At 62.3% G+C, this 19,455-nt stretch overlaps 1 protein-coding gene across 3 annotated transcripts in view; it reads left to right on the forward strand.

Annotated features, from left to right (window-relative positions):
- The window catches only part of RASA3 (RAS p21 protein activator 3), a 139,577-nt gene that overhangs the window by 100,319 nt on the left and 19,803 nt on the right, over positions 1-19,455 (forward strand). For all 3 annotated transcript variants that reach the window (XM_062193894.1, XM_062193895.1, XM_062193896.1), the window contains 12 exons: positions 650-726; positions 3,048-3,152; positions 3,563-3,719; positions 4,281-4,429; positions 6,454-6,568; positions 10,330-10,404; positions 10,929-11,052; positions 12,665-12,771; positions 13,403-13,480; positions 14,455-14,532; positions 15,455-15,528; positions 19,162-19,268. In XM_062193894.1, coding sequence (XP_062049878.1) covers positions 650-726; positions 3,048-3,152; positions 3,563-3,719; positions 4,281-4,429; positions 6,454-6,568; positions 10,330-10,404; positions 10,929-11,052; positions 12,665-12,771; positions 13,403-13,480; positions 14,455-14,532; positions 15,455-15,528; positions 19,162-19,268 — 1,246 coding nt within the window. The remainder of the gene's footprint in view (positions 1-649; positions 727-3,047; positions 3,153-3,562; positions 3,720-4,280; positions 4,430-6,453; positions 6,569-10,329; positions 10,405-10,928; positions 11,053-12,664; positions 12,772-13,402; positions 13,481-14,454; positions 14,533-15,454; positions 15,529-19,161; positions 19,269-19,455) is intronic.

The raw sequence follows: 19,455 nt of genomic DNA on the forward strand, positions 1-19,455 counted from the left end.
CCAGAGTGGAGGACCAGGCAGGGAACAGAGCCCAGGCCTCGTGTTGTTTGCTGCTGCTTTCCTAGAGTCTGCTCCTGACGAGAGCTCTTAGAGCATCTCACTTCACCGCAGCTCCCAGAACCCTTGGCGGGGACGGGGGCTGGGAGGAAGGGCCATGGCTTGGGCACCACTGAGGGCTCTGCAGCCGGCCCTGAGTGTCCAGCCCAGCTCCACCGCTCACTGCTTCTGATGTTTGGAGGTACTCAACAGTTCCTGAAACACCAGGAGGAAAATCGCTGTTTTGACTTCTGCATTCTCTAAGCTCCCGCAGGTGTGGAATCCCCAGAGCTGTGGGGTGGCCACTTCATGTGGACATAAGGGAGACCTCAGAAACTTAAGGGTGACCCTCCCAGCATCCCCCCAGCACCCACAGCAACCACAAGGCCGGGGCGTTGGCCCAGAGCAGGTAGGCGTCAATGGCCAGCTCAGGTGTCTGGGGCCATGTCCTGTCTCAGATTGGGTTCCCAGGACAGAAGCCCCTGCCATGGCTGCCTGTGGCCTGGTTCCAGTCCTGCCCGCTCCAGGGGTCCTGCGCATGGGAACTGGGCCTGAATCCCAGATTGTGCCTGCTTGGGCAATGCCTGAGGCCTTTTCTCCCGTCTGTGGCCAGGTGACCAGACCTTGCAGCTATAGCAGGAAGTCCCACTTCGACTTTGAGGAGGAAGATGTAGACAGGCTGGAGATCAGGTGGGTAAGACTGGGGGCACATTTCCCGTCTGAACCTCCTCTTTTGTGCCTAGAAATGGGGTCATGGGTGGAAATGAATTTCCTTCTTCTTAGTGATTTTAACACCAGAATGTTAGAAGTTGGGTTTGAACTTGGAACCTTTGGCATAAACTCCAAGGGACTTGGGTGGTGGGTACACAAGACATGGGCTACCCATGGCACATAGGGTTGTAGGGTTCGCCTTGCACCTCCTTCTAAGAGGCAGAGGTCAAAGATGAGCCATTCGGCATTCAAGGTTCTGAGGTTCCCCATGAGAGCGGAGGTTGCCCACTGTGCTACAGCCGATTCTGGGTCTGGTTCTACAGCCTTGCCCTGGCTCTGAGACTGCCCTGTCCCAGCCCTGGCTTGGTACTATACCCAGTCGCAGCCCTGCTGTGCACTTGCCCCGTCCCAGCCCTCCCTCTGCACCTGCCCCATCCCAGCCCTCCCTCTGCACCTGCCCCTTCCCAGCCCTGCTGTGCACCTGCCCCGTCCCAGCCCTCCCTCTGCATCTGCCCCATCCCAGCCCTGCTGTTCACCTACTCCATCCCAGCCCTGCTGTGCACCTGCCCCGTCCCGGCCCTCCCTCTACACCTGCCCCATCCCAGCCCTCCCTCTGCACCTGCCCCGTCCCAGCCCTCCCTCTGCACCTGCCCCGTCCCAGCCCTCCCTCTGCACCTGCCCCATCCCAGCCCTCCCTCTGCACCTGCCCCGTCCCAGCCCTCCCTCTGCACCTGCCCCATCCCAGCCCTAAGTGTACACCTGCCCCGTCCCAGCCCTGCTGTGCACCTGCCCCATCCTGGCCCTCACTGTAGGAGGCCTCCTGGTCCCTTCGTCAGTACTGTGAGCTGGGTCCCGTCTGCGTTGGAGTGTGGTCTCCATGTCTCCTCTCCACTCCTGGAAGCTTCCTGTGCTGTGCAGGAAAGAGAAGGAAAGGGAAGGGGGGGGGGAGGGGAGAGCCAAGGCACTGCGAGTCCCCTCCTCCTGTCACCTTTCTGGCCTCACTCTTCCGGGGGACACTTCCAGGGGAGGCCCAGCTCCTCCCACAGAGGCAGTGGGGAAGCCCCTGTGGCTCAGTGTATGTAGCCAGAGTGGCCCCTTTGCAGCTGAAGTCTGTGTCTGTTTGAGAGTCTTGGGAATTTTCCTAATTATTTAAAAAACATTTTTATTTATTTATTTTCACTTTATTTGAAAAGCAAAGAGACACAAAATCAGATATACAGATAGAGATCGTCTATCCACTGGCCCACTATACTGTGTGCACCCCAAGGAGAGAGGGTGGGGCAGACTCTCCTGTGTGCACCCCAGGGTGGGAGGTGGGGCAGACTCCTATGTGTACCCCAGGGGAAGGGGTGGGGCAGATTCTTCTGTGTATACCAGGGTGGGGGGTGGGGCAGGTTCTCCTGTGTGCACCCCAGGGTGGGGGGTGGTGCAGATTCTCCCATGTGCACCCCAGGGTGGAGGGTGGTACACACTGTCCGTGTGCACCCCTGGGTGGGGGGTGGTGCACTCTGTCCTTTTGCATCCCTGGGTGGGGGATGGGGCAGGTTCTCCCATGTGTACCCCTGGGTAGGGGGTGGTACACACTGTCCATGTGCACCCCAGGGTAGGGGGTGGTACACACTGTCCATGTGCACCCCAGGGTGGGGGGTGGTACACACTGTCCCGCCTGCTCCTTAGCCTGGGGCCTGCCTTTCCTCCTCTCTTCGTGTGCTGAGCTGTGCTGTCTCCACAGACGTCACTTGGTTTCAGCCCAACTTTAAATTCTTTTGGCTTCAGGCTTCATTCCCCGGGCATGCCAGCATCCCCTCCACCCTGTCCCAGGCCACTGGAGGAAGCATTGCTGCTTTTTCATACTGAGCTTTGAACCCAGAGTGAAGTCTTAGTTTCTGAAATTTCTGAGACATGGGAATAAGCCAAGTGTCTCCATGGCACTCAGGCAGGGTCCCTTCCTCACCTGCTCTGCTGAGCCCTGCCGGTCACAGCAGCCAAGCCTGCTGTGGAGTACCAAGCTGAGTCCCCAGTGTGTCCTGGACACTCATCCACCCTGAGAGGCCCAGGCTGCCGCTCGTGTCCCCTTCTTGGGTGAAGGGGCAGGTGCCATGGGGCCCCAAGTGCGGCAGGTGTCTGTACCAGCCACAGGATCTGCCTCCACCTCCCTCTGCCTCTGCCTTCATGTTGCCTGTAGGGCTCTTTCCCCTGGTGCAGAGCTGTGGGGGGCATGCTCGGTGTGGGCGTCTTCCCTGCCCACACTTGCTGCCTCGGCTCTGACCTCGGGTGAGACCTGTGCTCTGTGATTTCAGAGTGGACCTCTGGAACGCCAGCAACTTGAAGTTTGGAGATGAGTTTCTGGGAGAACTGAGGGTGCCCTTGAAAGTGCTGCGGCAGTCCAGCTCCTACGAAGCGTGGTAAGGTGGGCACAGCCTGGGGCGAGGGCACAAGCCAAGGGAGCACCCCCACACTGCGGGCTGAGCCCTCACAGCCGGCTCCTGCTCCAGCTCTGTGCGTAGCTCTGACGCATGGTGGCTTGGAGATGTCCTGCTTTCGCAGCAGGTGCAACCATGTAGGATCACAGCGGGCAAGAAGCAGCGTGAGCGGGAGACCTCAGAGTTTTGAAGCAGCAACAGGGCCCAGCCCTGGGCAGATGTCTGCTTGGCCCAGCCTTATCTGTGGCTGGGTGGGCTCCTGGGGAAGCCAGAGACCAGAGTGATACAGAATGGCCTTGCACTACCCCTCCCCCGGCCCTGCCTCAGCGGATGACCATGACACTGCCCGAGGCAGGGGCCACCTCACACTGTGGTCCCCTCCTTCCCGCCAGGTACTTCCTTCAGCCCCGGGACAACGGCAGCAGGAGCCTGAAGCAGGATGGGCTGGGCTCCCTGAGACTGAACGTTGTATACACAGAGGACCATGTCTTCTCCTCCCACTACTACAGCCCACTGCGGGACCTGCTGCTGAAATCTGCGGATGTGGAGGTGGGCTCTGCCCCCAGCCCAGGCCCTGCCCTCCTGCCCCACCCCTGCCCCTTGCCCAGTCCCACCCTCCTGCCCTGCCCCTGCCCGTTTACCCAGTCCTGTCTAACCTGACCGGCCCCAGCCCTGTGCCCCCACCTCCTGTGGGTGACTCTTCCCCACCCCGTAGTCCTCCTGTCCCATTTCCCTCCTGGGGAGGCACACCTGTGTCCCCTTTGCTGGGTGCGCTCAGGCCTGCAGTTAGAGCCTTGGGGACCCCTGACTGTGACCCTGACTGTGGATTCCTCTATGCAGGAACCTCAGTGCATCTGGGTCTGGGGATAGGGAAGGCACAGGTGCCCCCACCCGCTAGGACACAGCCCAGCAGTGGCATGCTGTCATCAGAGAGCGTCCAGTGTTCCTGAAGGTTGGCAGGAAGCCAGCAGGGAGACAGCCTGAGTGGTCACTCTGTGTGGGGTGCAGGAGTCTGGGGGCCCCAGGTGCTGTCCTGGAGCAGTGCTGACCTGGAGGAGACGGTGCTGAGGACTGCAGGAGCCCGCTCCATTCACGGCTCTCTTGCTACAGCCTGTCTCCGCGTCGGCGGCCCACGTCCTGGGGGAGGTGTGCAGAGAGAAGCAGGAGGCGGCCATCCCGCTGGTGCGACTCTTCCTGCACTGTGGCAGGATTGTGCCCTTCCTCAGTGCCATCGCCAATGCCGAGGTGAAGAGGACCCAGTGAGTGCCCTGCCAGGACCTCTCCCAGCAGGGGCCTGGGGTCGGGGGGGGGGGGTGACGTCCAGGTGCAGGGGGCCCAGGGTCGGGGGGGGTGACGTCCAGGTGCAGGGGCCTGGTGTCAGGGAGGGGGGTGACATCCAGGTGCAGGGGGCCTGGTGTCAGGGAGGGGGGTGACGTCCAGGTGCAGGGGGCCCGGGGTCGGGGGGGGGGTGACGTCCAGGTGCAGGGGGCCTGGGGTCGGGGGTGGGGGTGACGTCCAGGTGCAGGGGGCCTGGTGTCAGGGAGGGGGGGTGACGTCCAGGTGCAGGGGCCTGGAGTCAGGGAAGGGGGGTGACGTCCAGGTGCAGGGGGCCTGGAGTCAGGGAGGGGGGTGACGTCCAGGTGCAGGGGCCTGGTGTCAGGGAGGGGGTGACGTCCAGGTGCAGGGGGCCTGGTGTCAGGGAGGGGGTGACATCCAGGTGCAGGGGGCCTGGTGTCAGGGAGGGGGTGACGTCCAGGTGCAGGGGGCCTGGTGTCAGGGAGGGGGTGACGTCCAGGTGCAGGGGGCCTGGAGTCAGGGAGGAGGGTGACGTCCAGGTGCAGGGGCCTGGTGTCAGGGAGGGGGTGACGTCCAGGTGCAGGGGGCCTGGTGTCAGGGATAGGGTGACGTCCAGGTGCAGGGGGCCTGGTGTCAGGGAGGGGGTGACGTCCAGGTGCAGGGCCCTGGTGTCAGGGAGGGGGTGACGTCCAGGTGCAGGGGGCCTGGTATCAGGGAGGGGGGTGACGTCCAGGTGCAGGGGGCCTGGTGTCAGGGAGGGGGGTGACGTCCAGGTGCAGGGGGCCTGGTGTCAGGGAGGGGGGTGACGTCCAGGTGCAGGGGCCTGGTGTCAGGGAGGGGGTGACGTCCAGGTGCAGGGGGCCCGGGGTCGGGGGGGGGGTGACATCCAGGTGCAGGGGGCCTGGTGTCAGGGAGGGGGGTGACGTCCAGGTGCAGGGGGCCTGGTGTCAGGGAGGGGGGTGACGTCCAGGTGCAGGGGGCCTGGTGTCAGGGAGGGGGTGACGTCCAGGTGCAGGGGCCTGGTGTCAGGGAGGGGGTGATGTCCAGGTGCAGGGGCCTGGTGTCAGGGAGGGGGTGACGTCCAGGATCAGGGGGCCTGGTGTCAGGGAGGGGGGTGACGTCCAGGTGCAGGGGCCTGGTGTCAGGGAGGGGGGTGACGTCCAGGATCAGGGGACCTGGTGTCAGGGAGGGGGGTGACGTCCAGATGCAGGGGGCCCGGGGTCGGGGGGGGGGGGTAACGTCCAGGTGCAGGGGGACCTGGGGTCAGGGAGGGGGAGTCACATCTAGGTATAGGGAGACCTAGGGGGTCAGGGAGGAGGGAGTGATGTCCAGGCGCTGGGGGACCTAGGTGTCCAGGTGGGAGAGTCGTCCAGGTGCAGGGGGTCAGGGAGGGGGAGTCATGTCCCAAAGCACAGCCAGGTGCAGGACCTGCAGGAAATAAGGGGAGGGCAGGCTTGCCCAGAAACTGCATGCTTGGGATTCAAGGAGTTCGTGGGAGCAGGAAAGGGACCACTGCACTTGAGAGTTCTGGGCACCGAGTGTTCGGGCACGTGTACGAGTTTGTCCTGTCAGTCCTTTCCTGAGCTTTCTGAGCCCCTCTGTGAACTGGGGCTTCCTCTCAGACTCGCATGTTTGGAGTTTCTGAACAGTGTCCAGAGTAAGTGCAGGGAGGTAGGGCGGCTTGGGCTTGGGCTTGGGCCCGGGCCCTGAGCTCCAGGCTCTGTCCTGAGCCCGCGTCCCAGGAGAGGACTGCACAGTGGACGCTGTAGCCCCTCCAGACTGCACCCCTGTGGGCTGCCGTGGTGGGGGCAGCCCCCCGAGTGCCCATGTCCCTCTGCACGCACAGGGGGCACGTGTCTGTTGTGTGACACACAGCCCTGTGGGTGCAAGGGAGAGCCCCTGAAAGGCACCTGTGGCCCCCAGCCCCAAACAGGGCCTGCTACTTCGGTGCCTTGCAGCAGGAAGTCATTCTCAACTCTGTTTCCAGGGACCCCAACACCATTTTCCGAGGAAACTCATTGACATCCAAGTGCATCGATGAGACAATGAAGCTGGCAGGCATGCACTACCTGCATGTCACCCTGAAGCCCGTCATAGAGGAGGTGTGTATGTGGGGGGGTCCGTGTGAGGTCACCTGAGGCCGTCATGGAGGAGGTGTGTATGTGGGGTCAGTGTGAGGTCACCTGAGGACGTCATAGAGGAGGTGTGTATGTGGGGTCAGTGTGAGGTCACCTGAGGCCGTCATAGAGGAGGTGTGTATGTGGGGTCAGTGTGAGGTCACCTGAGGACGTCATAGAGGAGGTGTGTATGTGGGGTCAGTGTGAGGTCAGCTGAGGCCGTCATGGAGGAGGTGTGTATGTGGGGTCCGTGTGAGGTCACCTGAGGCCGTCATGGAGGAGGTGTGTATGTGGGGTCCGTGTGAGGTCACCTGAGGACGTCATAGAGGAGGTGTGTATGTGGGGTCAGTGTGAGGTCACCTGAGGCCGTCATGGAGGAGGTGTGTATGTGGGGTCAGTGTGAGGTCACCTGAGGACGTCATAGAGGAGGTGTGTATGTGGGGTCAGTGTGAGGTCACCTGAGGCCGTCATGGAGGAGGTGTGTATGTGGGGTCAGTGTGAGGTCACCTGAGGACGTCATAGAGGAGGTGTGTATGTGGGGTCAGTGTGAGGTCACCTGAGGCCGTCATGGAGGAGGTGTGTATGTGGGGGGTCCGTGTGAGGTCACCTGAGGCCATCATGGAGGAGGTGTGTATGTGGGGTCAGTGTGAGGTCACCTGAGGACGTCATAGAGGAGGTGTGTGTGTGTGGGGGGTCAGTGTGAGGTCAGCTGAGGACGTCATAGAGGAGGTGTGTATGTGTGTGGGGTCAGTGTGAGGTCACCTGAGGACGTCATAGAAGAGGTGTGTGTGGAGGGGGGGTCAGTGTGAGGTCACCTGAGGCCGTCATAGAGGAGGTGTGTATGTGGGGGGTCAGTGTGAGGTCAGCTGAGGACGTCATAGAGGAGGTGTGTATGTGGGGTCAGTGTGAGGTCACCTGAGGACGTCATAGAGGAGGTGTGTATGTGGGGTCAGTGTGAGGTCACCTGAGGCCGTCATAGAGGAGGTGTGTATGTGGTGGGTCAGTGTGAGGTCAGCTGAGGACGTCATAGAGGAGGTGTGTATGTGGGGGGTCCGTGGAGGTCACCTGGGGCCATCATGGAGGAGGTGTGTATGTGGGGTCAGTGTGAGGTCACCTGAGGCCGTCATGGAGGAGGTGTATATGTGGGGGGTCCGTGTGAGGTCACCTGGGGCCATCATGGAGGAGGTGTGTATGTGGGGTCAGTGTGAGGTCACCTGAGGCCGTCATGGAGGAGGTGTGTATGTGGGGTCAGTGTGAGGTCACCTGAGGCCGTCATGGAGGAGGTGTGTATGTGTGTGGGGTCAGTGTGAGGTCACCTGAGGACATCATAGAGGAGGTGTGTATGTGTGTGGGTTCAGTGTGAGGTCACCTGAGGATGTCATAGAGGAGGTGTGCGGGGGTCAGTGTGAGGTCACCCTGAAGCCCGTCATAGAGGAGGTGTGTATGTGGGGGGGTCCGTGTGAGGTCACCTGAGGCCGTCATAGAGGAGGTGTGTATGTGCGGTCAGTGTGAGGTCACCTGAGGACGTCATAGAGGAGGTGTGTATGTGGGGTCAGTGTGAGGTCACCTGAGGCCGTCATGGAGGAGGTGTGTATGTGGGGGGGTCAGTGTGAGGTCACCTGAGGCCGTCATGGAGGAGGTGTGTATGTGGGGTCAGTGTGAGGTCACCTGAGGCCGTCATAGAGGAGGTGTGTATGTGGGGTCAGTGTGAGGTCACCTGAGGACGTCATGGAGGAGGTGTGTATGTGGGGTCAGTGTGAGGTCACCTGAGGACGTCATAGAGGAGGTGTGTATGTGGGGTCCGTGTGAGGTCACCTGAGGACGTCATAGAGGAGGTGTGCGGGGGTCCGTGTGAGGTCACCTGAGGACGTAATAGAGGAGGTGTGTATGTGGGGTCCGTGTGAGGTCACCTGAGGACGTCATAGAGGAGGTGTGTATGTGGGGGGTCAGTGTAGAGTCACCTGAGGCCGTCATAGAGGAGGTGTGTATGTGGGGTCAGTGTGAGGTCACCTGAGGACGTCATAGAGGAGGTGTGTATGTGGGGTCCATGTGAGGTCAGCTGAGGACGTCATAGAGGAGGTGTGTATGTGGGGTCAGTGTGAGGTCACCTGAGGACGTCATGGAGGAGGTGTGTATGTGGGGTCCGTGTGAGGTCACCTGAGGACGTCATAGAGGAGGTGTGTATGTGGGGTCAGTGTGAGGTCACCTGAGGCCTGTGAAGTGTGCACTGCCTGCAGTCACCTGAGGCCAACAGAGAGGAGGTAAGGGGGGCCGAGGGCAATCTTCCTGGTCTGGTGTGTCCACAAGTCATGGACAAGGAGAATGGGCAGGGCGCATGTGCCTCTGGCCTACCCTAGAGGGCCTCACCTGAGCTCTGGTGGAGAGGAGCTCTCCTGTGTTTCCAGTCTCCCCATTCTAAAAACTGACCTAACTTCTTAGGTTCACCATTTCTCCAAAGAGGTTTTTCCCTAGATACCCTCTTTCCCCAGGTGGTCTAGGTGCCTGGGCTGTGTGGCTGTCCCTCCCAGGACCCAGCTGTTCCAGTCAGGCCCACCTTTCCTGGTGACCCAGTGTCCCTCACTGACCCCTGTGGAGGGCCCTTGGCCAGTGTGGCTAACAGTGCGCCTTCTTTGAGCCATGTGCCCAGTTGTGGCAGCGCTCAGGTGAAAGTGTCATCCATGTGAACTCCTGTGGTTCTGCGGGTGAACTCTGTGCATGGAGGCCACCCCCCCAGCTGGGCGGGTCACCATCAGGGAGGCTGGGACTACCATCAGGTGGGCGTGTCACCGTCAGGGAGGCTGTGACTACCATCAGGTGGGCGGATCACCTTCAGGGAGGCTGGGACTACCATCAGGTGGGCGGATCACCGTTAGGGAGGCTGGGACTACCATCAGGTGGGCGGGTCACCATCAGGGAGGCTGGGACTACCATCAGGTGGACAGGTCACCATCACCTTCAGGGAGGCTGTGACTGCCATCAGGTGGGCGTGTCACCATCAGGGAGGCTGGGACTACCATCAGGTGGGCAGGTCACCGTCACCTTCAGGGAAGCTGGGACTACCATCAGGTGGGCGGGTCACCAGCATGGAGGCTATGACTACCATCAGGTGATCGGGTCACCATCAGGGAGGCTGGGACTACCATCAGGTGGGCGGATCACCGTTAGGGAGGCTGGGACTACCATCAGGTGGGCGTGTCACCATCAGGGAGGCTGTGACTACCATCAGGTGGGCGGGTCACCCTCAGGGAGGCTGGGACTACCATCAGGTGGGCGGGTCACCCTCAGGGAGTCTGGGACTACCATCAGGTGGGCGGGTCACCGTCAGGGAGGCTGGGACTACCATCAGGTGGGCGGGTCACCTTCAGGGAGGCTGTGACTACCATCAGGTGGGCAGGTCACCGTCAGGGAGGCTGGGACTACCATCAGGTGGGCGGGTCACCCTCAGGGAGGCTGTGACTACCATCAGGTGGGCGGGTCACCGTCAGGGAGTCTGGGACTACCATCAGGTGGGCGGGTCACCAGCATGGAGGCCGCCCCCCAGGTGGGCGTGTCGCTGTCTGGGAGCATCCCGTGGCTCTCTTGCCCTCCCAGGCCGTCTCCCTGGCCTCACAGACCAGGCATGTCCCCCATGGTGCGGCCCCCACAGTGCGGCCGGGCATGGGGGTGGCTGTCGTCTGAGCTGGCTGCCGTCCCACACTGGTGAGGCTCGTGCCCCTGCCAGAGCCCTGCCTTCCATGTGCTTCCAGATATGCCAGAGCCACAGGTCCTGTGAGATCGACCCCGTGAAGCTGAGAGATGGCGAAAACCTCGAGAGCAACATGGTGAGCTGCTCTCCTCGCCGCTGCACAGCGCATCTCCTGTGTCGGGTCCCAGCCTGTGGCCGCAGCGCGCGGTCCCTCCCCAGGGCCCCAGGGGGGTGGGGAGAGTGCCTGGCCCTGGTCTGTCCACGCTGGGGAAGTGACAGCCTCACTTCTCTGCCCACTGAGGCCTCTTCCTTCTCCCGTGCACTGCCCCAGCCTGCTCCTTGTCTCCACGCACACACCCCAGCCAGGGCCTCCTCAGCCTGCCCTGTCGCCGTGCCTGGGCTGAGCAGCAGAACTCCCCGATGCAGCCCCGCCACACCGCCATCTGTTCACGGGATCTGTGTGGCACAGCCTGTGCAGTCAGCCCGTGAGACAGGGAAGGGTGGGCCCCCGGGAGCAGTTCTGTGCACCGTGCATAGCAGCAGCTGGGATATTCGGAGACCTGCAGTGTCCTGCCGCCTGCTGCTCGCTACCTGAGTCCCTCGCAAGCGTGGCCAGCATAGGCCACCTCGGCCACGGTGTCTGCTGTGTGCCACTTACAGGAGAACCTGCGCCAGTACGTGGACCGCGTCTTCACGGTCATCACCAAGTCTGGCGTGAGCTGCCCCACCGTCATGTGTGACATCTTCTTCTGCCTGCGGGAGGCGGCTGCCAAGCGCTTCCAAGGTGAGTCCTTGCAGCCCTCCCTGGTGAGTGACAACCACGCGCTGCCCAAACCCACGGCCGCGGCGGCTTCAGCAAGAGCCCAGGCCTTGCTTTTGTAGGGCCAAGTCCCTCTGCCAGAACCCCAAATGCCATCTGTATGGATCTGACGAGAGCACCCGAGCCCCAGGACCAGAGGCCATAGGGCCAACTCTCCTGGGAGGACTGTCGCTCCCCTGTGTCTGTCTCTGCGCCCCCTCCCGCCGCCCCCTGGGGCCGCGTCTGCGCCCCCTCCCGCCGCCCCCTGGGGCCCACGTCTGCGCCCCCTCCCACCGCCCCCTGGGGCCCGTGTCTGTCTCTGCGCCCCCTCCCGCTGCCCCCTGGGGCCCGCGTCTGTCTCTGCGCCCCCTCCCGCTGCCCCCTGGGGCCCGCATCTGCGCCCGCGTCTGTATCTGCGCCCCCTCCCACAGCCCCCTGGTGCCCGCATCTGCGCCCCCTCCCGCCGCCCCCTGGGGCCCGCCTCTGCGCCCCCTCCCGCTGCCCCATGGGGCCCGCGTCTGCGGCGCTGTCTGCTCGTCCCCAGCTGTGTTTTCAGGATTTGGCACAGCCATTGTCAGGCACTGCAGGCGAAAGGAGGAAGGGCTGAAGTGCGGGAGACATGGGCACACAGGGTTTCCCTGTGACCTGCCATGGGTCTCGGGGTTCCTGCTTCTTTGTGTTGCCGGCTTCTGGAGGGAGCAGGGCCCCCTGTACCCCATGAGCCTCCTGAGAGCAGGGCAAAGCGTCCCCCCAGCCAGGGAGCTGCTTCACAGAGGTGTGGGGAGTGCCAGGCTGTGCCAGGTCCTGCCTTCCTTGTGGCAGAACCAGCCCTGCTGGCCTCAAGTACAGCTGTGCAAACCGCGGGGCAGCCCAGTGTTGGCCTTGCCAGCTGAGGGGCCCCAGAGCAACTTTGGAACAAGACAGAGCAATGATGAATGTGTCCCCTTGTCCCCAGATAGCACCAGCATCCACGACACGTCCCCTTGAGCGTCTGTGAGTGACAGCTCCACCACCAGACTGCACTTCGTGGCCGTGAAGTCACAGACAAGGGCAGGGACAGGGACACACAGAGAGAGACACGGACAGGGACAGCGACACAGAGACACAGATGGGACACAGAGAGAGACACAGACAGGGACAGGGACACAGAGACACAGGAATACAGAGACAGGAACACAGAGATACAGATGGGACACAGAGGGCAGGCAGAGGGACTGGGTGTGGCAGTTGGTGCTGTGGTTGAGATGCCATTTGGGACACCCTGATCCCCTGGCACTGCGCAGGTTTGAGTCCTGGCTCCGATGTCGATCCAACCTCTTGCTGACGTACACCCTGGGAGTCAGCAGTGATGGCTCAAGTTCTTGGGTCCCAGCCACCTGTTTCTGAGACCTGGATTGTACTCTTGGTTCTTGGCTTTGGCCAGCTGTTAAGAGCATTTGGGGAGTGAACAAGCAGATGGGAGATCTGTCTCTCTGCCTTTCAAATAAATTGAAACAAATAGCTTTTTAGTAGAACTGAGGACCACGCTTTTCTGAGGGACCCTTGGGAGGCCCGGGGCATAGGCCTTGGTGGGATGGCACCCCGTCTCTGTCCACAGACGACCCGGACGTGAGGTACACGGCTGTGAGCAGCTTCATCTTCCTGAGGTTCTTTGCGCCTGCCATCCTCTCCCCCAACCTCTTCCACCTGACGCCTCACCACACGGTGAGTGAGCCACCAGGGGCCCTTGTGAGCCAGCCCACACTGGCCAGGCCCAGGGAGTTGGTCCTGGCCCAGTCTAGCACCCTGGCTCATAGCAGGGGTCTTGCTGGGCAGGGGGGACATGGCGGTAAACTCAATCCCGTCCTGAGCACGGCTGGCCTTCCTGCCCTTCCTGCTGACCCTCCCAGCAGGACCTGTGTGGGTGAAGGGAGCAGCAGGACGGGGCTCCAGGCTCTCAGCTGCTCTCTCAGCACCCCCCCCCCCAGAAACAGGCATGTGCTCGCTCATTCATTCGATTGTCAGCCATCATACATCTGAGCACATGCTGTGGTCCAGGCCCATGTCTATTTTGCTGGGAGTCCCCAAGCCAAGGGGACCTGTGTGTGGGCCTGTTGTTTCACTGTGTTGCAGTCAACCCTCCAAACTGAAGTCCAGGAGAGGCATCCACAGGCGGGGTCTCAGGAGCCTCGGGGCAGGTGCACCCTGCAGTGCTTCCCGTGGGGGGGTCCCACATGTTCTCCTGAATGATGGTGGGTCTGGGGCAAGACCCTGCCCCACAGCAGTGGTGAGACTGCGCCCCTGGCTGTGGGACTCTGCAGTCGGTCACAGTGTCACCCCCTCCTCGTCCCCGCAGGACCCACAGACATCGCGGACCCTGACACTCGTCTCAAAGACCATCCAGACGCTGGGCAGCTTGTCCAAATCCAAGTCTGTGAGTCTCAGTCCACGTCTGCTGACTTTCCCTTCGGAAGCCGTGGCTCACGGCTGCAGGGAGAAAACACCATGAGTGCCGGGGCTGCCTCCCCCAGCCTGGCCCACCGCTGCCTCTGTGTGCTGGCGCCTGTCCTGGGCCACTGCTGCCAGGAAGCCTCGTCCATCTAGCCTCTTGCCTGGGCAGGGGGCCGAGCCCCACTCACCCCTTGGGTGATGCATCTGCATGTCCCCTTTGTTGTCTTGGGCTGGCTGCTGCCGAGGGGCGGGGGCCCCATGAGGCTGCACCAGGCCTCCTGCTGCCCAGGCCCCTCAAGCCCTTCCCCCAGGGCTGGGTGCTGGCATTCACGGAGATGGGCAGCAGACTCCACGCTGCAGGCTGCCCAGTGCCGTCCAGGGCAGGGCAAGGAAAGGGCTGCACGGGATCCATGGCTGCCCTCCAGCCCCGTTGTTCCTGCGCCTTGCCGGGCTACAGGCAGAAGCCAGGGATGGAGGGGGACGCAGGGTCCCCGGGGCCAGCACTGGGTTCCTCTGAAGTGGTGGAAGGTGCTACCAGGCTCCTGCACACCAGCCCGCCCTGTTCTGGGGTCTGCACGACACCCACCCCATTCCCACACCAGGAAACCACAGGGTTAGGGTTAGCCTTAGGTGAGAGCCACACTCATGGGAGTGGAGCTCAGGCCTGGGCTGTGGCTCCACGTCAGCTCCAGGACCCCTGGCCTGGGACCCCAGGGCCCCAGCAGACACTCTGGGTGCTGGTTTGCAATGCCCACATGTTGGTGACGTGTACTGAGGGTTCTGGGTCCTTGGGACTCAGGGGACTCAACAGGAGCTCGCGGGCACCCTGGCCTGATGCGTCCTGGGTGCACCTGCACACTCAACGTCGGGTAAGCAGAACTCAGGGCTGTGGGAAGTCCCGCCCCGGGTCTCCGCCTGGGTCCTGGCCACCATCCCAGGCGAGCCCTTTCCTTTCAGGCCAGTTTCAAGGAGTCCTACATGGCCACATTTTACGACTTCTTCAACGAGCAGAAGTACACAGACGCAGTGAAGAACGTAAGTGTGGCACCCGCCCATGCTGCCTGGGTCCCAAAGCGGGGTGCGTGCCCTCAAGGGGACACGGTCCAGGGCTCTTCTCCATCCCGAGCCGCCTCTGCCCCCCACCAAGCTCAGGGCTGTGGCCACCACCCTCCCTCTGCCGGCCCTGTCTCACCTGCGTGCCCCAGCCCCTCCCCTTTTGGTCCCATGGGTCTTCAGGTCTCCCCGGCCCAGCTGCCCACCCCCAGGGCCTCTGAGTCAGGGCCGCTGAGTCAGGAGGAACCTCCCTGGGGTCCCACAGCTCCTCCTCCATGGTTCCAGAGAAATCTGGGATAGTTCTCTTTCAGAAATCATCCATGCTAGGGCTGGCAGTTGGCCTAGGAGATAGGACTCCAGTCAGGACAGCTGAGTCCTACCCCAGAGGGCCTGGCTGGAGTCCCAGCTCTGCCCGTGACTCCGCTCCCTGGGAGGCAGCAGTGAGGGCTACAATACTCGGGCCTCTGCCACCCATGCGAGAGACCTGGATTGAGTTCCCGGCTCCTGGCTTCAGGCTGGCCCAGCCCCAGCTGTCGTGGGCATTTTTTTTTTGGGGGGGGGGGGGGAACCAGCATATGGGACCTGTCTGTCTCTCTCAAATGAGTCGATAATGTTTGAAAATCTTTAAACCTGTGGAGCTCAGAGCAGCCCTCAGTTGGGCAGAACCAAGCGAGTCACAAGCAGTCAGAGCTGGGAGGGCACCAGGTGAGGCGGCCTTGGCCACACCTGGTAGGAGGTAGTCGGGCCCTGGTGGCCTGTGCCTCCCATCCCTGCCAGGCCCCTGAGAGCCACACTGGAGTTAGAGCTGCAGGCTGGGGCCGGGCCCCCATCCTCCATCCACCGTGAGACACAGGCACTTGGCGTGTCTGTTTCTTTTCTAGAGCTCTGATTTCTGCCCACTCAGTTCTTAGATTTGATCTCCTCGTCGGGGAGAAGAGACCCCAAGAGCATCGAGCAGCCCATTCTACTGAAGGAAGGGTGAGCCCCCGGGCCAGGAGGGAGGGGGGGGCTCTGGGCCGTCCCAGCCACTCATGGTGTGCAAAGCCTTCCAGGCTGTTGGCCTTGGGGTGTGACCACTGTCCACTGTTCTCTGTGGACTCTGGGGTGACAGGAGAGGTGGCCAGTCTCCGTGGGGAGATTTCTGCATGCTCACCCCAGCACCCCCTGCAGCCTCAGTCCTGAGGCCTCGGCTGGGATGCCCACTGCGCCCCAGATGGTCCTGTTGTGGCTACTCTGTGTCCTGTGGCCCCGAGGGCTGGTGTGTCCTCCCTTACCTCCATGCGTGGCCCCAAGTGTCATGTGTGCCTCACCCTGTTCTGTGTGAATTCCGACGGAGCTACCCAGGCTGCACTGACTCCTCCGTGGCCGGCTCCCAAGGCTGGTCAGGGCTCTGGTCCAGCCAGCTCGGCCGTTTACTGCAGCCAAGGCCAGGAGTCGCCAGCCCTGCCTGCAGATTGTTCCCTTGGCCGTTTTTCTTCAAATGCCTTCTTCTGCCTGTGCCTCGTGATCTGTGTGACGTGTGTGGTGCTGTGTACAGCATGTCAGGTTCAAGCTGTCCGAGCAGCAAGTGTGTCTCTGCCCTCGCTTAGCCGAGCACCCTCAGGTTTGCACACTTCATACTGGGACCTCCGTGACACAACCACACCCCACAGGGCTCACCTTGAGGTTTGGTCCATTGAGACTCTCAGGTGCCCACCCTCCGCCTTCCCTAGCTCTGCCCTCAGCGCACCTGCAGTGCCCTGTAGGATGGGTCTGGACTCAGCTCCAGTGGTAGCGTGCCTGGTGTGCTCCTCCCGGTGGTTGCCTGTGCATGACCCACATTCCCCAGGGCTCGCCCTGTGCCGAGACACTCTGCCCGTCTACTGCCTCACCATGGCCCTCACACCACCACCTCCCGGCACTCAGGACCTGGGAGTCCTTGCCCATGTGAGGCCTGAGGCTTCCTGTACCTCTCAGGAGTAGCCCCTACCCCCAGCCCCAGCTACAAACAGCCCCAAGCACTGAGGGCACCCTCGCTCATGGCAGGGTTGTAGAAGTGCTGTAGTTATGTCGGATTACACGAAACCTCCCGGGTTGAGGCTCTAAGAAAAGCAGGTTTTACAGAGCCAGGCAGCTAAGGCGTTTATCACAGTTTCTGCCTCTGGTTCTCGTTAGGACCCAGCGTCCCCCAGAAGCTGCCCTTTCTCCAAGGACACAGGGCCCAGCAGGGCCTGCTCTCGGGGCGCCCTCTGGTGTCCAGCTGTGTCCTCACCGTGCTCCTGGGCTTGCTCGGGCTTGCAGACTGGCAACACCAGCACTCGTCTGTGTGCCCAGCGCAGACCCGGTCAGCTCCTCTCTCTGCCCATTGCAGACCCGGTCAGCTCCTATCTGTGTGCCCAGCGCAGACCTGGTCAGCCCCTCAGTGTGCCCACCGCAGACCTGGTCAGCTCCTCTCTCTGCCCATTGCAGACCCGGTCAGCTCCTATCTGTGTGCCCAGCGCAGACCTGGTCAGCCCCTCAGTGTGCCCACCGCAGACCTGATCAGCCCCTCAGTGTGCCCACCACAGACCCGGTCAGCTCCTCTCTCTGCCCATTGCAGACCCGGTCAGCTCCTATCTGTGTGCCCAGCGCAGACCTGGTCAGCCCCTCAGTGTGCCCACCGCAGACCTGGTCAGCCCCTCAGTGTGCCCACCGCAGACCTGGTCAGCCCCTCTGTGTGCCCACCACAGACCTGGTCAGCCTCATTTCTGCCCTCACTGCTGGACGCTGTGGCAGGGAGAACCTCACCTGAACAGCACATCAGTACCTGTCCTAGTTACTTTGCTGTCCTGTCGCAGCTCTACCATGGGGCGGCCTGTTTCCTGGTTGTCAGCACAGCGTACACTACTCTGCCCGTCCTCACCAGCCTTGCTCTGCTCTTTGGTTTTCCTCTGTCCTGCGTTCACCTGTTGATTCCTTCCACTCTAAGGTGAAGAATCTGGACAAGGGCCTTGGGTCAGGGCAAACCTGGTGGGCTCACCTGGGCATGGAAGACAGTGACAGGCTCTCAGACACCCTGAGCAAGCCTGTGCACTGGGCCAGGCCGAGTCCTCCAGTGTCCATCCACTGGGCCAGGCCGAGTCCTCCAGCGTGTGTCCACTGGACCAAGCCAAGTCCTCCAGTGTCTGTCCACTGGACCAAGCCAAGTCCTCCAGCGTGTGTCCACTGGGCCAGGCCAAGTTCTCCAGTGTCCATCCACTGAGCCAGGCCAACTGGGCCAGGCCGAGTCCTCAGTGTCCGTCCACTGGGCCAGGCTGAGTCCTCCAGTGTCTGTCCACTGGGCCAGGCCGAGTCCTCCAGTGTCCATCCACTGGGCCAGGCCGGTCCTCTAACGTGTGTCCACTGGGCCAGGCAGAGTCCTCAGTGTCCGTCCACTGGGCCAGGCCGAGTCCTCCAGTGTCTGTCCACTGGGCCAGGCCGAGTCCTCAGTGTCCATCCACTGGGCCAGGCTGAGTCCTCAGTGTCCATCCACTGGGCCAGGCCGGTCCTCTAACGTGTGTCCACTGGGCCAGGCAGAGTCCTCCAGTGTCTGTCCACTGGGCCAGGCCGAGTCCTCCAGTGTCTGTCCACTGGGCCAGGCCGAGTCCTCAGTGTCCATCCACTGGGCCAGGCCGAGTCCTCAGTGTCCATCCACTGGGCCAGGCTGAGTCCTCAGTGTCCGTCCACTGGGCCAGGCTGGTCCTCTAACGTGTGTCCACTGGGCCAGGCCGAGTCCTCAGTGTCTGTCCACTGGGCCAGGCCGGTCCTCTAACGTGTGTCCACTGGGCCAGGCAGAGTCCTCCAGTGTCTGTCCACTGGGCCAGGCCGAGTCCTCAGTGTCCATCCACTGGGCCAGGCTGAGTCCTCAGTGTCCATCCACTGGGCCAGGCCGGTCCTCTAACGTGTGTCCACTGGGCCAGGCTGAGTCCTCAGTGTCTGTCCACTGGGCCAGGCTGAGTCCTCCAGTGTCTGTCCACTGGGCCAGGCCGAGTCCTCAGTGTCCATCCACTGGGCCAGGCCGGTCCTCTAACGTGTGTCCACTGGGTCAGGCCGAGTCCTCAGTGTCCATCCACTGGGCCAGGCCGAGTCCTCAGTGTCCATCCACTGGGCCAGGCCGGTCCTCTAACGTGTGTCCACTGGGCCAGGCAGAGTCCTCAGTGTCCGTCCACTGGGCCAGGCTGAGTCCTCCAGTGTCTGTCCACTGGGCCAGGCCGAGTCCTCAGTGTCCATCCACTGGGCCAGGCCGGTCCTCTAACGTGTGTCCACTGGGCCAGGCCGAGTCCTCAGTGTCCGTCCACTGGGCCAGGCAGAGTCCTCAGTGCCGTCACTGACGCTTCCAGGGCACAGGGACCCTGTCGTTTCTGTAGCAGTCCTCAAGCACATCTGCTGCCTCTGCTGTTGGGGGTTGGTGTGGGTGGCAGGAGGACCAGGTCTTGCCGAAGCACTAGTTAGCCTCTGTCACCGCCCAAGCGTGCGCTGGCTCTCGGAGGAGAATCCGGCATCGGCCTCTGGCTTCACGGACCCAGGAAGAGGGGACTTGCAGCTGTGGGCAGGGAGGCCACGTGGCAGTGCCTGGGCTCAGAACGCTTGCCAACCGCGCACTCTCTGCGGCAGGTTCATGATTAAGAGGGCGCAGGGAAGAAAGCGCTTTGGGATGAAGAACTTCAAGAAGAGGTGGTTCCGCCTGACCAACCATGAATTCACCTACCGCAAGTGCAAAGGTAAGGGCCCAGCTCTGTGGCACAGTCAGCCTGTGGCTGGGGGAGCTGGTGTCCTGGGAGACCCAGCTGCCAGACCCCAGGATGGGTTGAGGTGGGGGCTGGGGAAGGGAGGGACTCAGTGTCCAGGAAAGCTGCTTCCCCCAGAGCCGGGAAAAGCTGTGAGGTCCCTTTTCCCACCAGCGTCCTC

The sequence above is a fragment of the Lepus europaeus genome, chromosome 6 (assembly GCF_033115175.1).
Source record: "Lepus europaeus isolate LE1 chromosome 6, mLepTim1.pri, whole genome shotgun sequence".
In the NCBI taxonomy this organism is placed as follows: Eukaryota; Metazoa; Chordata; class Mammalia; order Lagomorpha; family Leporidae; genus Lepus; species Lepus europaeus.